This window comes from Lathamus discolor, chromosome 6 (assembly GCF_037157495.1).
Source record: "Lathamus discolor isolate bLatDis1 chromosome 6, bLatDis1.hap1, whole genome shotgun sequence".
Taxonomy (NCBI): domain Eukaryota; kingdom Metazoa; phylum Chordata; class Aves; order Psittaciformes; family Psittacidae; genus Lathamus; species Lathamus discolor.
The window spans coordinates 31,035,092-31,053,583 of NC_088889.1; the positions used below are offsets into that span (position 1 = coordinate 31,035,092).

At 39.3% G+C, this 18,492-nt stretch overlaps 1 protein-coding gene across 10 annotated transcripts in view; it reads right to left on the bottom strand.

Annotated features, from left to right (window-relative positions):
• The window catches only part of DGLUCY (D-glutamate cyclase), a 52,496-nt gene that overhangs the window by 18,313 nt on the left and 15,691 nt on the right, over window positions 1-18,492 (bottom strand). For 5 of the 10 annotated variants that reach the window (XM_065685716.1, XM_065685715.1, XM_065685718.1 and 2 more), the window contains 5 exons: window positions 9,049-9,160; window positions 5,467-5,620; window positions 4,571-4,769; window positions 2,764-2,914; window positions 1,375-1,497 (listed from right to left, as the gene is read on the bottom strand). In XM_065685716.1, the coding sequence (XP_065541788.1) occupies window positions 1,375-1,497; window positions 2,764-2,914; window positions 4,571-4,769; window positions 5,467-5,620; window positions 9,049-9,151 (730 nt within the window). In that variant the 5' untranslated portion in view covers window positions 9,152-9,160. Of the gene's footprint in view, window positions 1-1,374; window positions 1,498-2,763; window positions 2,915-4,570; window positions 4,770-5,466; window positions 5,621-9,048; window positions 9,161-10,065; window positions 10,170-10,894; window positions 11,013-12,953; window positions 13,050-18,492 lie in introns of those variants that run through there. The other 5 variants (XM_065685720.1, XM_065685719.1, XM_065685713.1 and 2 more) reach the window with 5 other exon arrangements.

Here is an 18,492-nt window from a genome sequence, read left to right on the forward strand (position 1 = left end):
GGTGGAAAGGGAGGAAGTATTTCTTTAGTAAGTAGATATGTACTTGGTTTGTGCTAGATCTGTTGGGAGTCTATGGCTAGTAATTTAAAAGCAGTGGCCGGGGAGGGAAGGGGGGGAATGGGATGATATGGTTATTGAGGTTTAATATACCTCGTTAAACCATGTGGGTAGACAATATTTTTTGTGAGAAGCTAGCAGATTTATCTAAAGTATGGGTCTTGCTGATAGGGCAGAATTTTAACCACCTAGCTCAGAAAGGAGCACAGCTAGATACCAACTGTTCCAAAAGTTCTTGGAGTGTGTTAATGACAACCGTTTTTAATATAGAAAATGGAGAAATAAACGAAAGTTCCAAGCAAAGGTGAGATAGACACCTGTCTCGGACAACAGATTGTAGAGAAGTTGGCAATTTTTTTCTCCTCTTCCCCTGCAAAAAAAGATGCATGAGGAAGACTAATAGAACTGCTGGAAAAGAGCACGATTTTCAGCTTGGATTTGGGACTGGAGAAAAGGGATATGTAAGAAAGAAAAAGAAATCTTTGCGGCTAGTGCTGAACATATTTACAGCAGGTGTTGAGAGCAGTTCAGATAAACATCTGTAAGGAATCAGAAGGGTGTAGCAGATCCTGCAAGGAGAGAAGGACAAAGCAGATGACCTCCCAAGGCTCTTCCAATTATACTGCCTATGATTATTAAGCTTCTTTTTCAGTAAGAACTGAAATAAGAGATTTCATTCCACACTAGTGATTCAAAGCAGTATATAATACTGTCACTACAGTTTAGTTGCTTTTTCTTGCCCTTTGTGCTTATGCCTGTTATAAATGCAGGACAAAGTGCAGGACAGCTCTGTGTAGAGGACAAAACTTCAGTTATGGGAAGTGTGTCACATTCACAAAACTGAAAAGCTCAAATTCTTCATGAGATAATTATGAACTCATTTCCAGGTCAATTGATTTGCTAGCCCTTGACAACATTTTGGAAAGATTTCTGGCTGCATCTTTGTTTCTTTTCCCCTGTATTATTATTTTACTGCAATGCAATAACAATATTTTAAAAGGAAGAAGCTTAAAAATTAATGACTTTGGACTTCTAGTTTTTAATAACGTTTAAAAAAGATGTATTGGTGCTGCCAGAACTTTACATTTCTGCCTTTAAAATACTGAAACAAAGTGATGAAATTCCAGTAAGAACTTCCTTTAAGGTAGACCTGTATTTTGCAATAGAAAATAGTCCTGCCAAAGATGTTTTTTATTGGGTGGAGGAGTAGAAGAGGAGTAGCTCACTCTAAAATCAAGCCTGCTAATCAGCCAACTCATTCAGAAAAGAAAGAGGTTAAAGAGTAATTTAAAAAGAGTCTCCAATCATATCACATACTGCAGTTGATGATTGCTTCTACTCCTGTTACTCCACAGGCCCAAAACACTGGAATATCACCAGGGTGAAGGTGAACTGGATCTCCATAGTCTGGTTTGGAAAGATCTTGTATTCCCAACAGACCTGAAATTGATCAAAAATGAAATTGTGAGATATTGCAGTTAAGCAGTAATACTGCAGAGCTGGTGGGGTGGACCTCAGACACTGTTTGATGACACTGAGCTAGGACTGCAACAGTGGCAAGTGGCCTTTGAGTGTCCCCAGAACCTGAACTGACTTGTTTTCCCTCTTTGTACTTGATGACAACAGTAAAAATGTATTCACTTTATTTCTGCAATAAAATACAAGCTAGACACGTATACTGAGTCTCCAAGAGATTATAAATCTTCTCTATCAACAGAAGAACTATATTCATAACACTGGCAAACAAGAATAAATGACTGCAATGCAAAACTGGTTCATCTTAGAATACATTTTCTACTGCTTTAGCTTCCTACATTCTTTAGCTAGAGAAATAAGCAACTGCTCTTTACTTCTCTGGGTTAGATAACTACATCTTACTCTTACCCAGCTTTCACTAAATTGTCTTTTGCTTCATTTGAACACCCACTTGTAATATCCTGGATCACTCTAAGCACTTGCTATCTTCCTGTGGTTTTAAATTCTTCATATGCTTTAATATACCACTGTCTCCTCTAGAATTGTCTTCATCTTACACGTTTGGTTTTGTTCTTTTCCAAACAGCTCCTGATTTATGACTTTTTTTGTTTTGGTTTGGTTTTTTCCTGTTTTCCCTTGCAAAGAACAGGTCTACACTTGTTTGAGCTGCTTTTTAAAAAATCCCTTCTTATCATACTGTTATTTATTCTGTCTGGAGTGTTGTGTTCAATGTACCCTATTACAGTAGTTAAAAAAATAATACAGTATTTACTTTCACAGTCATCCACTAAGACACAAAATGTATCCACACATACTTCTCCCCATGCTGTCAATCACTGCTATCCTGTCACTGCAATCTTTGACAGCAAGAAAGTATTCACATATAAATGTAACTGCATACATTTTAGAAAATGCGATTACACTTCTTCACCAAATCCACCCCTGCCATATAACTTAGTTTGTCTACATCAGACAGCTATCTTTTGGTCAAGAAATCAGCTCGTTCAACACTTACTTTTTATTATTTTTTTTTTCCTCTCCCCCCACTCCTCTCCCCGTTGGGGTTTTGATCATTACAAAGGATTGAGACATAATAAATTCACTGGTGCCGGTGTTTCAGTCCTACCACTTCCCATGGTTCCCCCCTCCGTTTTTATACACAGTAAAGTTCCCCCCTCCATTTTTTTACACAGTAAAGAGCATGTAGAGCGAAGAACAAAAAGCACTGACCAGGGTCACCCATGTGAATTGGTGCTCCATGAGCTTCTTTTAATTCAGATGTTGCCCCTGCAGCTGCTTCCAACTTGCTCTCAGGAATAGGTCTCATTGTGACTACTAAGTTGCAGCAAAAAGTAGAAATACTGTAGCAAGGCACAGCAGTCTGGCAGATTAAAAGAACCCAAGGAATGTTAAAGTATTATTATTATTAAAGTATTAGAAGAAATAAGTCTGAAACTTCTTAGTGCTTGAGTTTAAAAAGACCACATACTAACTTTCATTTTAAATCCCTTAAAACAAAATTTATTAGTATCCTTTTTTAATTTTTAAGATCCAGCAGCGCAGAAGTGAAGCATTCCACCCTCTATATGACCTTCTTCATACAGATCACAACAATTTTCATCATTACGCCTTTCTTGCTTTGGTACATGCAGCATATAGTGTGGTGAGCTCAGTATATTCTGAATAGTCAGAAAACAACGGTGTGCTTTTTATACAGAAAGGGAAAAAGCTAATAAGAATTATTACACAGCAACAAATCTACTTGGTCTGAATCTACCCTCTATATTTGAATTCAGGGAGCTACAGTGCTCTCTAACATGCAAGGGTTGGGAATTTTGCTGCTGGCAGTACCCAAGTCTACATAAGCAACATGCCAGTTCCACAGATAAAATCTTTTGTGCCTCTAGAGAGGTTCTGTGGAATCATCATCATCGTCACTGACTGGGATGCTGAAGAACCCTTCCTATTCAGAAATAAAGCAGTCCAGCTTTTCAGATCAAAATGTCTGATATCTAAGCTGCATTTAAACATAAACAAGATATGTGGACAGCTAGAGTTGTATAGAAAATGTTAATTAACAATATTTATTATAAAACCCCTGCCTTTCACTGAAAAAACATACTGTACAATTCTTCACAGTATTGATGTGCTACAAACTAAAAAATTTTCCTAATTCTGAAATGTTATAAGCAGATATATAGTTTTATCTTTTCTTTAAGCTTGGTAGAACTCACGTATGACGCAGATTTGTGCCTTCATGGTCACTAGGAGTACAGCAAAACGATTGTGATACTAATACTGAAAACAACAATAACTACTGTCTAACAGAAGAGCATCTGAACTAAATGAAAAAGACATGCAGGTGTGTACTTAAGCAGTTTTAGTATTAAAAAGCCTACCTGCGAGAGCCAGAATTATTCTAGGACATCTGACAAGATTAAAATCTGCACAATCAACTTTTGCACAGTTATAATTTTCAGTGCTATAGAAGATGCCTCAAGTCTCTGGGTACATCTTCTGTCCCAGAGGTCTCAGTATATAGCAAATATGCAGTTTAAAGGCTCTACTGTCCAGGAAAAATCTGAAACATAGCTGTCATACGTGCAGAAGAAACTGCTACTGCCATGGGTCATGAAAGGAATATTCCTATTGCAAGCTGGAGCTGGTATGGAGAGGAAGCCATGCATAATGGCATGGTCAGAATAGTGCATGGGCCATCAGTTGATACAGAGAAGGCAAACCAGAACAGAATCCAAATGAAATCCAAACAGAATCCACAGCACGCAGGAAAACCTTTGTCACCGTAAATGAATAAGAAAGCAGACTGCCTTTGCAGGAAGCTGAGAAAAGCACTGAACTGAAGCTAGGCATATTTTACCCTGTATTTTAAAGCACTCAGCAGTAGCATATAACTAATATTAGCATGCAGGTAGGAAAAATGTTCTGGTTTTGAGCAAGAGGTATATGCACATAATGTGAATATGGACAAAACCAGGCAAAGCCACAAGAAAGACTATGTATGTATGCATACACTTACCGTATACATGCTTACATTACATTTTTGCTCAACATTTCTTACAGGAATGCCAGCATTCTGGACCGCCTTTTCAAAAGAGAAGCTGCAGCCTAAATAAAAGGTCACCATGTTCTTGAGTTGTTCAGAATACTCCCTTAGGCTTTTCAGTGATCCAGTACAGACTCCATGCTCATATATTTTGTACTGTAGGCAGTCAGTTCTAGTGAAACAAGAAGTTATCATAGCTTTATCATATTTTTTGAAAACAAGTGAATTGTTTGAATTGATATTAACCCAGCATCAAACCACAAGATACAGCCTACTTTATCCATTTATTTTCTTCCTGAGTAACAATGAAGCTAACACATGAAATAAACACAAACACCTTATTCTGCACAAAAACAAGCCAGTAAATGGAACATGTTAGTTTGATAATTTTTAGGTTTCATAGGTAAATGTCCCTTATATGTATCTTTTTTTCGGGGCTTCAAAAATTAAAGAGCTGCTTTAAATCTTGCTTTTAGTGTTTACTACTACACTTAAGAGTACACCTTTCAAATTTCAGAGACTCTACAAATAGCATTGCAGTCACCATGCCTGCATTACTACTAAATAAAACAAAGGTAACTCCCTAGTATTTAATTCTGCTGGCTCAGACTGAAAAATGTTTAGAAATTAGACAAAATTTCACTTTTGCATTAGAGAAATACCTGCAATACTTTCAGTTATCATAACCTGTTTCTCAAGAACAAAACAATCTCACTATTATACTCATGCATAGTTTTCATTCAAATATATAATGCCAAGAAACTTGTTCAAAATGTACAATGCTGTAAGCTGGCTGTTTCCTGAAACCCTCCTGACCACCACTAGCATTCACTGCGGAAGTTTGATAAGCAGAGTTGGTCTGTAGTTACCTGATATCAGAATCACTACTCAGAGAAGGACATTTCCAATCCCCTGGTTTACTTCTGTACAGTAGTGGTAGGGGTCCCTCATTTGCATGGCAAAACTTCTCAAAGTCATCGGCCAGGGACTTGTGCAAAATCACAACATTGGCCTGTTTGTAGCCTGAAATTGTGGAAGGTAGGAATGACTTATTATTAATTCAGCTTTTTGTTTGTGAAACAGTAACTTTTTTGTATAGATTTCCTTAGATGGCCTATAAAAAATACCTGAAAGAATTTTTTTATTCAAAATTCTGTAATTACATTAACTTTATGGAATGTTTTTAAAATTTTGGAATGGGTTGCCCAGGGAGGTTGTGAATGCTCCATCCCTGGCGGTGTTCAAGGCCAGGTTGGATGAAGCCTTGTGTGGGATGGTTTAGTGTGAGGTGTCCCTGCCCATGGCACGGGGGTTGGAACTAGATGATCTTGAGGTCCTTTCCAACCCTAACTATTCTATGATTCTATGATTCTAAAATCATAGCTGTTCACTCTGTATTTGAAGTCATACTAGAGTATGAAGACAGCATAATTACTTTAATAAATGTTTTTATTAATTTATATATAAACATGATTTATTACCTAACCTGCAATATTAGTATTCTATAGGGAAATGCTTTACTTTGCAAATGTTATCATAGAGCCAAAGAAAGGCTATTGCGTACAACACTTTCAGCATTTTTTTTGTCTTTTCGATAACGGCCAATCCAACAGTAAACTCCTGGTATCTTCGCAAAGTCATAGAATAGTTAGGGTTTGAAAGGACCTTCATATCATCCAGTTCTAACCCCCCTGCCATGGGCAGGGACACATCACATGAGACCAGGCTGCTCAAGGCCCTAACTTGGCCTTGAACACTGCCAGGGATGGAGCATTCACCACTTACTTGGGCAGCCTATTCCTGTGCCTCACCACTCTCACAGTAAAGAATTTCTTCCTTCATTCCAACTTAAATCTTCCCTGTTTAAGTTTGAACCTATTACCTCTTGTCCGATCACTACAGTTCCTGATGAATAGACCTTCCTATCTAACATCCTTATAGGCCCCCTTGAGATAGTGGAAGGCTGCTATGAGGCCTATGATGTTATGTAGCCCATTCTTTAAAGTTTGCTGGCAATGGAATCATGGGCTTCAATTTAACAGACATAATTACAGCTCAGGAATAAACTCCTGCTTGTCTCCGTGAATCTCAATCATTTCCATTATTTCTAATTAAAAAACCTAAATTGAACTGAACTGCTACACTTTCTTCATTTAGAATCAGCTCTGGTTTACAAGGTTGCTGACTACTACCATGTGATATCTTCTAAAGACATTAAGACTTTGCAGAGAGTATCACTGAAGAAAGCTCACATTTACTTAGCAAAAACTTATTTTCTGAACAGTAGTAAATACAAATGCCATGTAAGTACTAGCTGTTCAAATACAGAGAGGAAATTTGGAGTACAACTACTGTGGCGTATAAAACCATCAGTTAACTATCTCTAACTCCTGTATTGATTCTGTCTTGACAAGTTATTATCATGTCTGATATCAGACAGGACAGTAAAAGGCTGCATAGAAGTTCTAATTTTCCTTAAATAATGCAGTAGTCTTCCATCCAAGAGGCAGTCATTTAGCTGAAATCAATGATCTGCCTTAAAAGGCTTCAAAAAACCAGCCAAATCCTACTCTTGACCAAAGCTAACAGAAAAATCAAAAGCTAAATCTATATTCCTGATGGAAAAATGTAAAGTAAAGGCTGAGGTAAGCATGTATTTGCATACTGAATGTGCCCACAAACTGCTCTCTCGGGAGCAGTCAGCACAAAAATTCACTTTATTACTATCCAAAGTTACTAAATACAGAAACAGTTTCTTGCTAAATACAGGAACAGTTTCTTGCTAAATACAGAAACAGTTTCTTGCTAATGACAGAAATACATTAAAAAAAAAGCCGAACAACAAAAACATACTAAATTTACCACTGAATAAAATACTACATTCAGTTACCCCTCAACTTCATTCCCTGCCATCCATGTGAAATTCATACACACTTTCTACTTTGCTGGTGATATTAATTCTTAAAATTCTGGGTTTAGTCAGTGCATTCAACTCAAACAACACTGAATTTAAAATGCTAGTCACAGCTGATAGACTGAATCTGCAGGTAACTTTCAGGTATTCTATAAACTTGGGAAACTTTGTTACGACTCTTTGAGAACTTTATTGCTCTTTCTGATAACAACCCTTATTTTTTTTTTTATAGATTAAAGGGCATTTTTCCCTTCTCCTTTGATATACACTTGCATTATGTATCTGTCATTATGAATATATTCACTAGCAATATGTGGAACTGGACATGCTGATCAACCCAAGCATTAATTCAATACATTCATGTTCCAGTTTAGAGAAATTTAGAAAGAGCTTTTAATTGCTTTGGTGAATAAGAGCAGTAAGAAATAATCATTTTACTTGTATATCAGCCAGCAGCATAAGACAATTTTAAGGATTCTAAGAAATTCCAATTACCCTAGCTTTTTTTAGTCTTTGCATAATGGAACTGTGTGCTCACGGCTAGAAGTCCGAATTTGTTCTGTATACTTTTTTCAAATGTTAAAACTATCACAGCAATAAATGCACTTAAAAATACAGTTGGGGCAAAATGCAGATATTAATATACATATTTTATAAATATATATATATATATACATAATTATAAATATTGTAACATGTTTTCCAATAGTATTCTTCAACTTGTGTGGTGATGGAAAAGAAATCCATAATTTCAAGCCTCATGAAATGATTCTATAAAATCATCCTTAATGTTTTTATGTTATGCTACTGCACACAGCTTTGTTGATCAGCTACTTGCTACAGTGTTTTCAGTTAAGTTATATTGTAAAGTTAATCAATCAGAACATGACAGAAACTTCTCTGCTTCTCTACAAGTTGAGGTATGAGAGGCAACAGAGATACCAATTTTCCAGAATGCATTATTGAGTACAAAACTATTTTCCCCTCCCCCTTTTAATTCCCAGTCTTGCCGAGTTAGGAATTTCAAACTTGAACAACTGAAGCAGAAAAAAGTTCTGTAACTATAGGTCTCTAATTCTTCCCCAAAGTCTATCTGATGCACTAAGTAAAGCAAGGTCTCTGTGAAGAACATAGTATATCTTCCTAAAAATGTGCTAATAACATAAGCAAGAAAAGCCAGAGTTGGTTAATGATTTTTCAAATATTTTCTGCAGTCATAATTTCTCAATGACCTAACTGGGAGCTGAGGGATGATGCACTGCAAACATTGAAAACAAAGTCCATGTACTTCACGCAGGTAAGAGGACATATTTTCTCTGACGTAGCTTTATGATACAAGAGCACAGTGTCAGGTGCTTACAATGTGATTTCAGAAACACCCAAGTGACTTAAGAATATAAGTCAACTTGACATTTTCTTCTGTTTTACTTCAGTGCTTTTGATATTCCTGCATTCCCTTACAAACAAAAATGAAACCACAAAACTTTCAATCTAAAATTGAGTCACTTTTGCACTTGGAGCTGCTAGGTTTACCTACCCTCTGCTATTCCAGAAGTATTCATAATATTGAGTCTGTTGCATCGAATTATTCGTCTTAGTGCATGGGGAAGAAGAGATTTCAAGCCTTCTGTCAAAAACATCTCTTCAGCCTTAACAGGAAAGACAATCATAAATTTAAACACAAGGCATATTTATTTTATTTTTATCTTTTTACATTTTGAATTCTGATTTGCTAGAGAACTTAGCTTAAGTTTACTCCTCGGCTCCGCCAAAAGTCTTATCACTAGGAAATTCTAAGTTATAGTCCGAAAGGCAGATCAAAGTCAAAAGGCTATTTTGCTGACATTTTATCACTAAATACAAACTGAACTTTTCAATAAATTAGACAGAGTAGTGTAGCATTTGGGACAAAATGCAAAATTTTGCTGGCCCATAACGTAAGAAACAGATTTATTTCCTCCCTGATAAATATTAATTTCCTAGAGTATTCACTTTTCCAAAGTTCACTGTAAACTTAAAATTGCAAAAGCACAAATGGATTAACCTACCAAGCTATAATCTGTAATATTACTTCCCTGTTCAAAATGCTTTTAGACAATTAGCAATGCAACCTTGCATTAAAGAGAGAACTACACTCAGAAAATGTCATTTTAATATGTTCCACATGTATTATACTTTTCAAATACTAATTATGTAGAAGTGAATTCTCCCTTGGCTATTCTTCCACTGGGAAAGCAGACATATAGACATTCAAGTCACTTGTCATACAATTTGGAGTAGGAACAGAGATAAGTACCCTAATTACAATCAATATCTGAATCTTTTTACGTCTTTTGGAGATTAAAGATATCTTTTTCTTCAATCTGGTCAAAGTTCACACAAAGTTTTTCCCTCGACCTCAACTACCTAATAACTAAAAAGGGCTTATTACATCACTATAAGGAAAAAGTAAAAGATAGCTCAAGGTAAAATAACTTGGCTGCTTATGATTTTAACCTTGGTTACTTTTAAGTAAAGAAACTGAACTTATCCTCCAAATAATCGAATTACCAACCTCCAAGTTTTTCTTTAATTCAGAAGAAGCCATTCTTGATGTTGTTCACAAGAAGTAATGCATATGATAGAAACTGTGCTGCTTTTTTTTAAAAGGTGCCACTAAATTAATGTGCAATGAGAAGTTACAACCTTCTAGCAAAAGTTAACTTTTCTGTTAAAGGTGCACAGATTTTGCACTCTAACTGTGATAGTACAGTTTCGCTCTGACAGTGGAGCAGAATATAAGTGAAACACTTCATTGTGAAAATTTATACCTCTGAGCAACTCATTCCTTAATTTCAAGTAAGAGCAGTGATATGTTTTGACTGAAATTATACTCTCAGCATAAAATTTCCCAAAACATCCAAAATTTTTCCCAAAGCCTGCAGAATTCTGAGAGGTTAAGTTTGGTGCACTGAAATATAGAGTAGGTTTTGTATTTTTTCCTAATTCTGAAATATTTGTACAACATTGTCAACCAAAAGAAATCAGTCTGAATTTTTTTTCTGAACACTAACTTACTACTCTCTAACTCTTTTCATTTTTTCTGCTTTTACGTTATCACTCTGTATGTGGCATAAAGAAATTTCTGCATTATAAAACCATACACAATTTCAAACACACGCTTTAAAGATACCAAGCTACAGGACTGTGAATGTCAGTAATATCAAAATATTGGCTGTAAGTACCTTACAGAAACACTTGGGCTTGTAGTTCCTATTTGTGAACCTAGCCCCTAGCTGCAAAGCAGCCTACATTGTTGGTGACCGGTTAAGTGAATAATTTAAACATAAAGTCTGTATGAAAGCCAACTGATTTATTTCTTTCAGATGAGAAATAAAACTCACCTTATGACCGTTTGATATCACTGAAGTTCCAGTGGAGATTTTACTAAACTACAGGGAAAATCCAGTAAGATTAACATTCTAGCTTTAGACCTCTGTATTTGCTATACAGTATCAGTGATGGATCCTGCTGCTGTTTTTCCTTATTAGGTGCTAAATTTGGATAGATGATAAAAATAGATAGATGTTTATAGCTGTCCTGGGTTCAGCAGTAGCAGTCATTTTTCTCCTTCTTAGTAGCTGGTGGGGCACTGTGTTTTTGACTTTCGGCCCGGGAACAGCGCTGATAACACTGATGTTTTTAGTTACTGCTCAAATGTTTAGTCTGACCAAGGGCTTCCTGAGTCTCATGCTCTGCCAGGGAGGAGGGGAAGCCGGGAGGAAGCAGAGAGAGGACACCTGACCCAAACTAGCCAAAGAGGTATTCCATACCACAGCACATCATGCCCAGGATGTAACTGAGAGTTACCTGGAAGGGCTAGTTCACTGCAGGGTTGGGATGGGTATCAATGGGTGGTATTGTATTCTCTTCCTTATTTCCCGTATCATTATTATTATTGGTGGCAGCAGTAGTGGTTTGTGTTATACCTTAGTTACTGGGCTGTTCTTATCTCAGCCCATGGGAGTTACATTCTTTTGATTCTCTTTCCCATCCTTTCGGGAGCAGGGGGTGGAGAAAGGGAGGGAGTGAGCGAGCGGACTGTGTGGGTTACTGATTGCACTTAAACCAGGACAGTTCTTTTTGGCGCCCAGCGTGGGGCACGAAGGGTTGAGATAACGACAGATCTGACCAGAGTGTATCTAATCGTATTTGTGATAAGCATTCATTGTTTCAGATTAATAGTCACTCCTCACAATGCTGATTTATTGGCTCTCAAAGTTGTTGTTCCTGATCTCACAGTTTCAGTATGTTGTACCTTACTTACAGCCGGTATTTACTGTGTTAGTGTTTATCAGGTGTGGGGCTTGGGCTAAGGTTCTTGTCTCATTGTACTTTATGGTAATGACTTGCAATACAATAGAATCATTGATCGTGAAACTGATCTGGCTTATGTTCACCACCTTTATACTTTGGGAGGTATATAATAGAAGTGCTTAGCAATTACACATCTTTTTTCTCCTTCTCCGGTGGTCAACCTGTGAAGGAGACATTCTCTTACCCTCCCAGCACCACCCCCACCCCCCCCACACCCCCAACTGTTTACAGCATCGTTTGAGAGTTTTGAAGGTTTTGAATGGTCTTTAAATACCCTTGAGACCTGTCTGCTGATTGTGATAGGGATCACCATGTTGGCACACACACAGAGTGTTTTACCCATGACCATTTCATCTGATCTCAAGAGTTAAGCAGATTCTCGTTTGGGCCTTGTCTGGGGTTAAACGACGATATAGGGGGACCAAGAGGTTTTCCCCGAGGCTGGACAGCCATGAGTGGCAGGGTGTACGGGATAGTATGAGCAAGTATCTAGGCTCCTCCAGAGCTTTGGAATTTCACCACTGAACAAGTGCAAACTCCAGAAAAATTAGTAAAACACTTAAATGAGGTGTGTTGTCATTCTGGCCATACCAGAGATGGATAAATCATGGCAACGTGCTGGGGCTTGGCCTATGCTTACAGGGCCTTGTTCAACACTATCCAGCACCTTCAAAAGGAAAAAAATGTCCTTGGATCTGAGGGCAAAGCAACAGACAGCGCAGCTACTCCAGCTCCAAGCACAGCAGCTACACCAGCCCCAGCGACAAGTACAGTACCTACCCAAACTTTGACTGCAACCGACAGTTCACCTACCAGCTCCAAGCACAGCAGCTAAACCAGCCCAGGCAACAAGTACAGTCACTACCCAAACTTTGGCTGCAACAGACAGCACAGCTACTCCAGCTCCAAGCACAGCAGCTACACGAGCCCCAGCGACAAGTACAGTAGCTACTCAAACCACAGTGATAATCACTGCAGCTAAACCAGAGGACCAATTCGTACCAATATCGGTTGCCCCTGTAAGCAACAGGAAAAGCAAAAAAGAGACAAGAAAGATGAAGCAAGATGAAGAAACAATGTACTCACCACTCAGGACAGTATCTGATCAGGAGTCATCATCACATGATGAAGAAGAATCATACAATCATAGAATAGTTAGGGTTGGAAAGGACCTTAAGACTATCTAGTTCCAACACCCCTGTCATGGGCATGGACACATCCCACTAAACCATGCCATCCAAGGCTTTGTCCAACCTGGCCTTGAACACGCGAGGGGTGGAGCATTCACAACCTCCCTGGGCAACCCATTCCTGCGCCTCACCACCATAACAGTGAAGAATTTCTCCATATATCCAATCTAAACTTCCCCTGTTTAAGTTTTAACCCATTACCCCTTTCACTATAGTCCCTGATGAAGAGTCCATCCACAGAGTTCCTATAGCCCCCTTCAGATACTGGAAGGCTGCTATGAGGTCTCCACGCAGCCTTCTCTTCTCCAGGCTGAAGGGCTCCCACTTTCTCAGCCTATCTTCATATGGGAGGTGTTCCAGTCCCCTGATCATACTCGTGGCCCTCCTCTGGACTTGTTCCAACAGTTCCATGTCCCTTTTATGTTGAGGACACCAGAACTGCACACAATACTCCAAGTGAGGTCTCACAAGAGCAGAGTAGAGGGGCAGGATCACCTCCTTCAACCTGCTGGTCACGCTGCTTTTGATGCAGCCCAGGATACGGTTGGCTTTCTGGGCTGTGAGTGCACACTGCGGCTCATGTTCAGTTTCTCATCGACCAACACCCCCAAGTCCTTCTCCGCAGGGCTGCTCTGAATCTCTTCTCTGCCCAGCCTGTAGCTGTTTCTGGGATTGCTCTGACCCAGGTGTAGGACCTTGCACTTGTCGTGGTTGAACTTCATAAGGTTGGCATCAGCCCACCTTACAAGCCTGTCAAGGTCACTCTGGATGGCATCCGTTCCCTCCAGCGTATCAAGCGAACCACACAGCTTGGTGTCATCGGCAAACTTGTTGAGGGCGCACTCAATCCCACTGTCCATGTCACCGACAAAGATGTTGAACAAGACCGGTCCCAACACCGATCCCTCAGGGACACCTCCCGTTACTGGTCTCCAGCCGGACATGGAGCCATTGACCACAACTCTTTGCGTGCGGCCATCCACCCAGTTCTTCATCCACTGAGTGGTCCACCTATCAAATTGATGTCTCTCCAATTTGGAGACAAGGGTGTCGTGTGGGACAGTGTCGAACGCTTTGCACAAGTCCAGGTAGATGATGTCAACTGCTCTACCCCTGTCCATCAGTTCTGTAGCCCCATCATAGAAGGCCACCAAATTGGTCAGGCAGGATTTCCCCTTAGTGAAGCCATGCTGGCTGTCACCAAGCACCTTGTGGTTTTTCATGTGCCTTAGCATGCCTTCCAGGAGAGTCTGCTCCAAGACTTCCCCAGGCACAGATGTGAGACTGACTGATCTGTAATTCCCTGGGTCATCCATTTTCCCCTTCTTGAAAATGGGGACCTCAACCGAGCTACAGAATATGCAAAAAGACTTTACTTGTCAACCAGGGGAGCACATCATCACGTGGTTGCTCTGATGCTGGGACAATGAGGCTGACGATCATGAACTAGAAGGTACAGAAGCCAAGCAGCTGGGATCACTTGTTAGATAAGGGGGAATTGACAAAGCAATTGCAAGAGAGAAACAGTCCCTCAGCCTTTGGAGGCGGCTCTTGGCAGCTGTGAAAGAAAGGTTTCCATACAAGGACGATGTTATGAGTCGTTCGGCCAAGTGGACTACTTTAGACAAAGCCATCCATTCTCTGAGGGAATCGGCCATCATAGAGATGGTCTATCACATCAATCCGAATAATGGGTATATAACCATAGACCCAGATGAATTTGAATGTACACGACCCATGTGGTGAAAACTTACACAGAATGCACCGTCATCATATGCCTATTCATTGGCAACAGTAACCTGGAATGACATAGCACCACTAACAGGGGATGAAATGATTCATAAACTCTGAGAGTTTGAAGACAATCTCACCCCTTCAATCACCTCAGCTGTGGAAAAACTGTCCCAGGACCTCAGACAATTGAGAGATGATCTATCTGATCTATCCAGCTCCTCAAGTGTACCAACCCATGTCTCAGCTATTCACAAAGGGCATCCTGCTGTTCAAGTGAGAAGACACAGAAGGTATACGCCATAGGCCGCCCTACAGTTTTCCCTGTGGGATCACAGAGAAGACATGATGAAGTGGGATGGAAAACCTACTTCAGCTTTGGAGGAATGGGTGGGTGAATTGAAGAGGGGAGCAAGGGCCAAGACTGATCATCCCATGAAAGCTGCTGCTTCAGTCTCTGGTGAGCAGGTTCCCAGATGGAGTGGAAGAGCTGGTTTTACTCCAGCTCCTGTGGTAAAGAAGAATAATCCCTTTCTTTAAGACTTCAACATACATAAGCTTATGGATGAAACAAGTGGCATGAGACAAAACAGTAAAAATAAGCAAGTATTTTATTCCCAAAATATATGAGGCTATATTCTCTTCCCTTGTTATTTCCTTTATCATTATTATCATTGGTGGCAGCAGCAGTGATTTGTGTTATACCTTAGTTACTGGACTGCTCTTATCTCAACCTGTGGGAGTTATATTCTTTTGATTCTCCTCCCTGCCCCTCTGGGAGGGGGGTGGGGGTGGGGGGGGGGGTGGGGGGGGGGGTGTAGGAAGTGGGGGAGTGAGCGAGCGGGCTGCGTGGGTTACTGACAGCACTTAAACCATGACAATAGTAAAACTACAGCTCCTGCTATTTGACGTCCTCCGGAATGGCTAGTTTCTATGCAGTATGTTATTTCCATAAGCTAGGGAGTGTCAGTTTGGATTCCCCAGTCATCTCTAGGAACTCCTGGAAAATTGTTGGAGCCATCATTCCATGATGAGAGAGAAGTACCAAGATAACTAAGGTCTTACAATATCTTTTTCACTTTGTCCTATCAGGATGCACAATGAAATGTTCAGACTGGCTTCATGGGGCCCTCAAGCAGCACTCTAAAGTTAAACAGTCTGGTACAGCTGTTCATCAGTTATCAGGATCTGTTGCCTGGCAGAGCTTTTTAATCCCTTTAATTTTGTTCCAAGATAGTTTCAGATAACAGCAGGTATCAGTTATCTCATGGGGGTATCTTGGATCATGGTGCAGATAAAGACAGGGTGCAGGATAAGTGACGTAAGGAGAAGATGCTGACAGAGCTTATGAGACAGCTGTCATGCCTGAGGGCATCCCATGTACTGTCCCTTACTAAGGGACCTTAAGATTTGGCTTTCTATTCTGGGTTGTCTTTAATTGAATGAAACTCTAAAGGCGACTAGATACAGTCTTGGGTAACCAGTTTTGAAAATCAGGTAGTTTACTATCTGCATAATGCCAAACCTCATACTTTCAGGTGAAAGAACCCTTGTTCTAAGTCATGCTGATCACATCAGACTCCCTGACTTACAATACCAACAACCAATATTGTAAAGCTTCACAGCATTGAAGTGTCAAGATCACTCTTAAAGAACCTTTTCTTAAATATTTGGTTTCACATTAGAAGCACAATAAACACTTTTCTTTCTAGAGGTTTACATGAAGATTCAATGTGTTTTACATGTAACTTGAGTTTTACATACTGAACTTAATAAATATTAAAATGCCTTGCCATCTGACACATTTAGATGGCATTTACCCACTATTGATTAGTGGGCACTACCACATCCTGGGGTGCACTTCCAGATCTTAACAAGGGCAATGAAACTTCAAAGTTGAACAGAGAAGGACGATCTGTAAAAATAGTGTAAGGAGCTGGGTGATCAGACGGTGTTGGTGGTATGGCATGTGTCACATCAGAACTTCAGAACAATGAATCAGTTTGTCAGAAACAATGTCGTATTGAAATGTCATAATAGTAGAAAGATACATATATTCAGCAACAAACATTTCTTTGTATCAAAGTGGCAGTCAGGAAGTACAGATATGTACCAGCTTTGGTAAAGTTCTAAACAGACCATGGGCCTGGATTTAATAAGTAATGTAAAATTGTTAGGTGACATCTTCACATAGTATGTATGTGTAGCATTACTCCAGTAGAGCTAAGCCGATACACAGTACCTGATTAATTTGGCACAGCTGATCTGCAAAACACCGCATTACCTAGACAACAGCAATTTTTAGGAAGGCCAGATTTGTAGGGTGAATATTTTTTTATTCCAAAATTGTGATCAGTGGTTGCCATGTGAAGCTGTAAGTTATTAACCATTTCTACATGCTGTTCTTGGCACACTAGTTGAATATGGGTGACTGTGTGCAATGAGGTGCTGATCTTTGCTGATGTGATTGGAATGGAACTGGTTCTAAGCCTCATCTTTGTAACGGATTGTCACAAATATGCTGTCCCTCACAATTCATGCTAGGAAAAAGGCATGTTGAGAGGAATGTTAATTTATCCTGTTAAAAATCCTGCTGCTGTCAAGAGGCGTGCCCTTGCCTGTCATATCACTTAGAGATTCAGGAGTTTCTATCTTGAAGCCTTGTCTGGTAACAAAGTTAGCTACTGTGTTTGAGGTAAGAATTGAAAATTCAACAGTAATGCTTGGAAAAAGTGACCAATACCAGCAACCTTTACCAAATGCAATCCAACATGAAGCAAGAAAAATGCAGTTGCAGACAAGATTTAATAAAGAGGTTGCCTTATGTTTCAGAAAACTTGATGCTGGACATAGTAGTCTCTTTGCAACACTATTCTTTGTATGTCCCAAGCTACTTCTTGTTTCCTTCCTCTTTATTTTGTCTACAGTATGCCTCTTGTCTCTGTCTTTTTCATCCCTGAGCTCAGGCCTCCATAACTCCAAGCCAGACATGCCTCCTTGGTTTGTCTGACTGCATCCTCTGGCAATGTGGGAGTTTGGATGCCTTCTCTTCTCCCACTAGCTCTTTTTCATTTATATGCTTCTCGTATCTCTCAATTGTACCTTGAACTGTCTCAGTTTTCAATCTTAAATGAGCTTTTCCTGTTCTCTGAAACAAAATAATCTAACTTTACAAATTATAAAACACAATAAATGCAGTTTCCTATCTTGTAAGATGCAGACTCCTCTGAACCTCAATATCTATATATGTAGATAGAGAGATGTATCTCTTAATATTACAGATAGGCTTGGATTAAGCATAGTTTTTCTAATAATTTCCTCAGATTTTTACAGTGGAACCACCGATTAGCCTTGAAAGTTATGTACCTTTACATTAAATTGTCAATTGAGCTATAGTTTATAAAGCATTTTTACAGTCTGCAGAGCATAATCACTTTAGAGAAAAAGAAGGAAGTGCAATAAGTGAAATGTTTTGCATTACCATAGAGTTTTCAAAAAGGAAAAGTGAACCTGTAAATTTCATAGATATTTAAAAAGGAACATAGATTCTTTGCAGGCCCACGTTGTAAATTATTCATTACCCAAGAAATGGGAAAAATGTCATTTAAGTGTCAGAAAGATTATACTTTGAGATGCAGTGGGCGTGTCCATAATGCTGTGCTAAACCACACCAGATAAAAGTGAATCAAAAAATTATATAACAA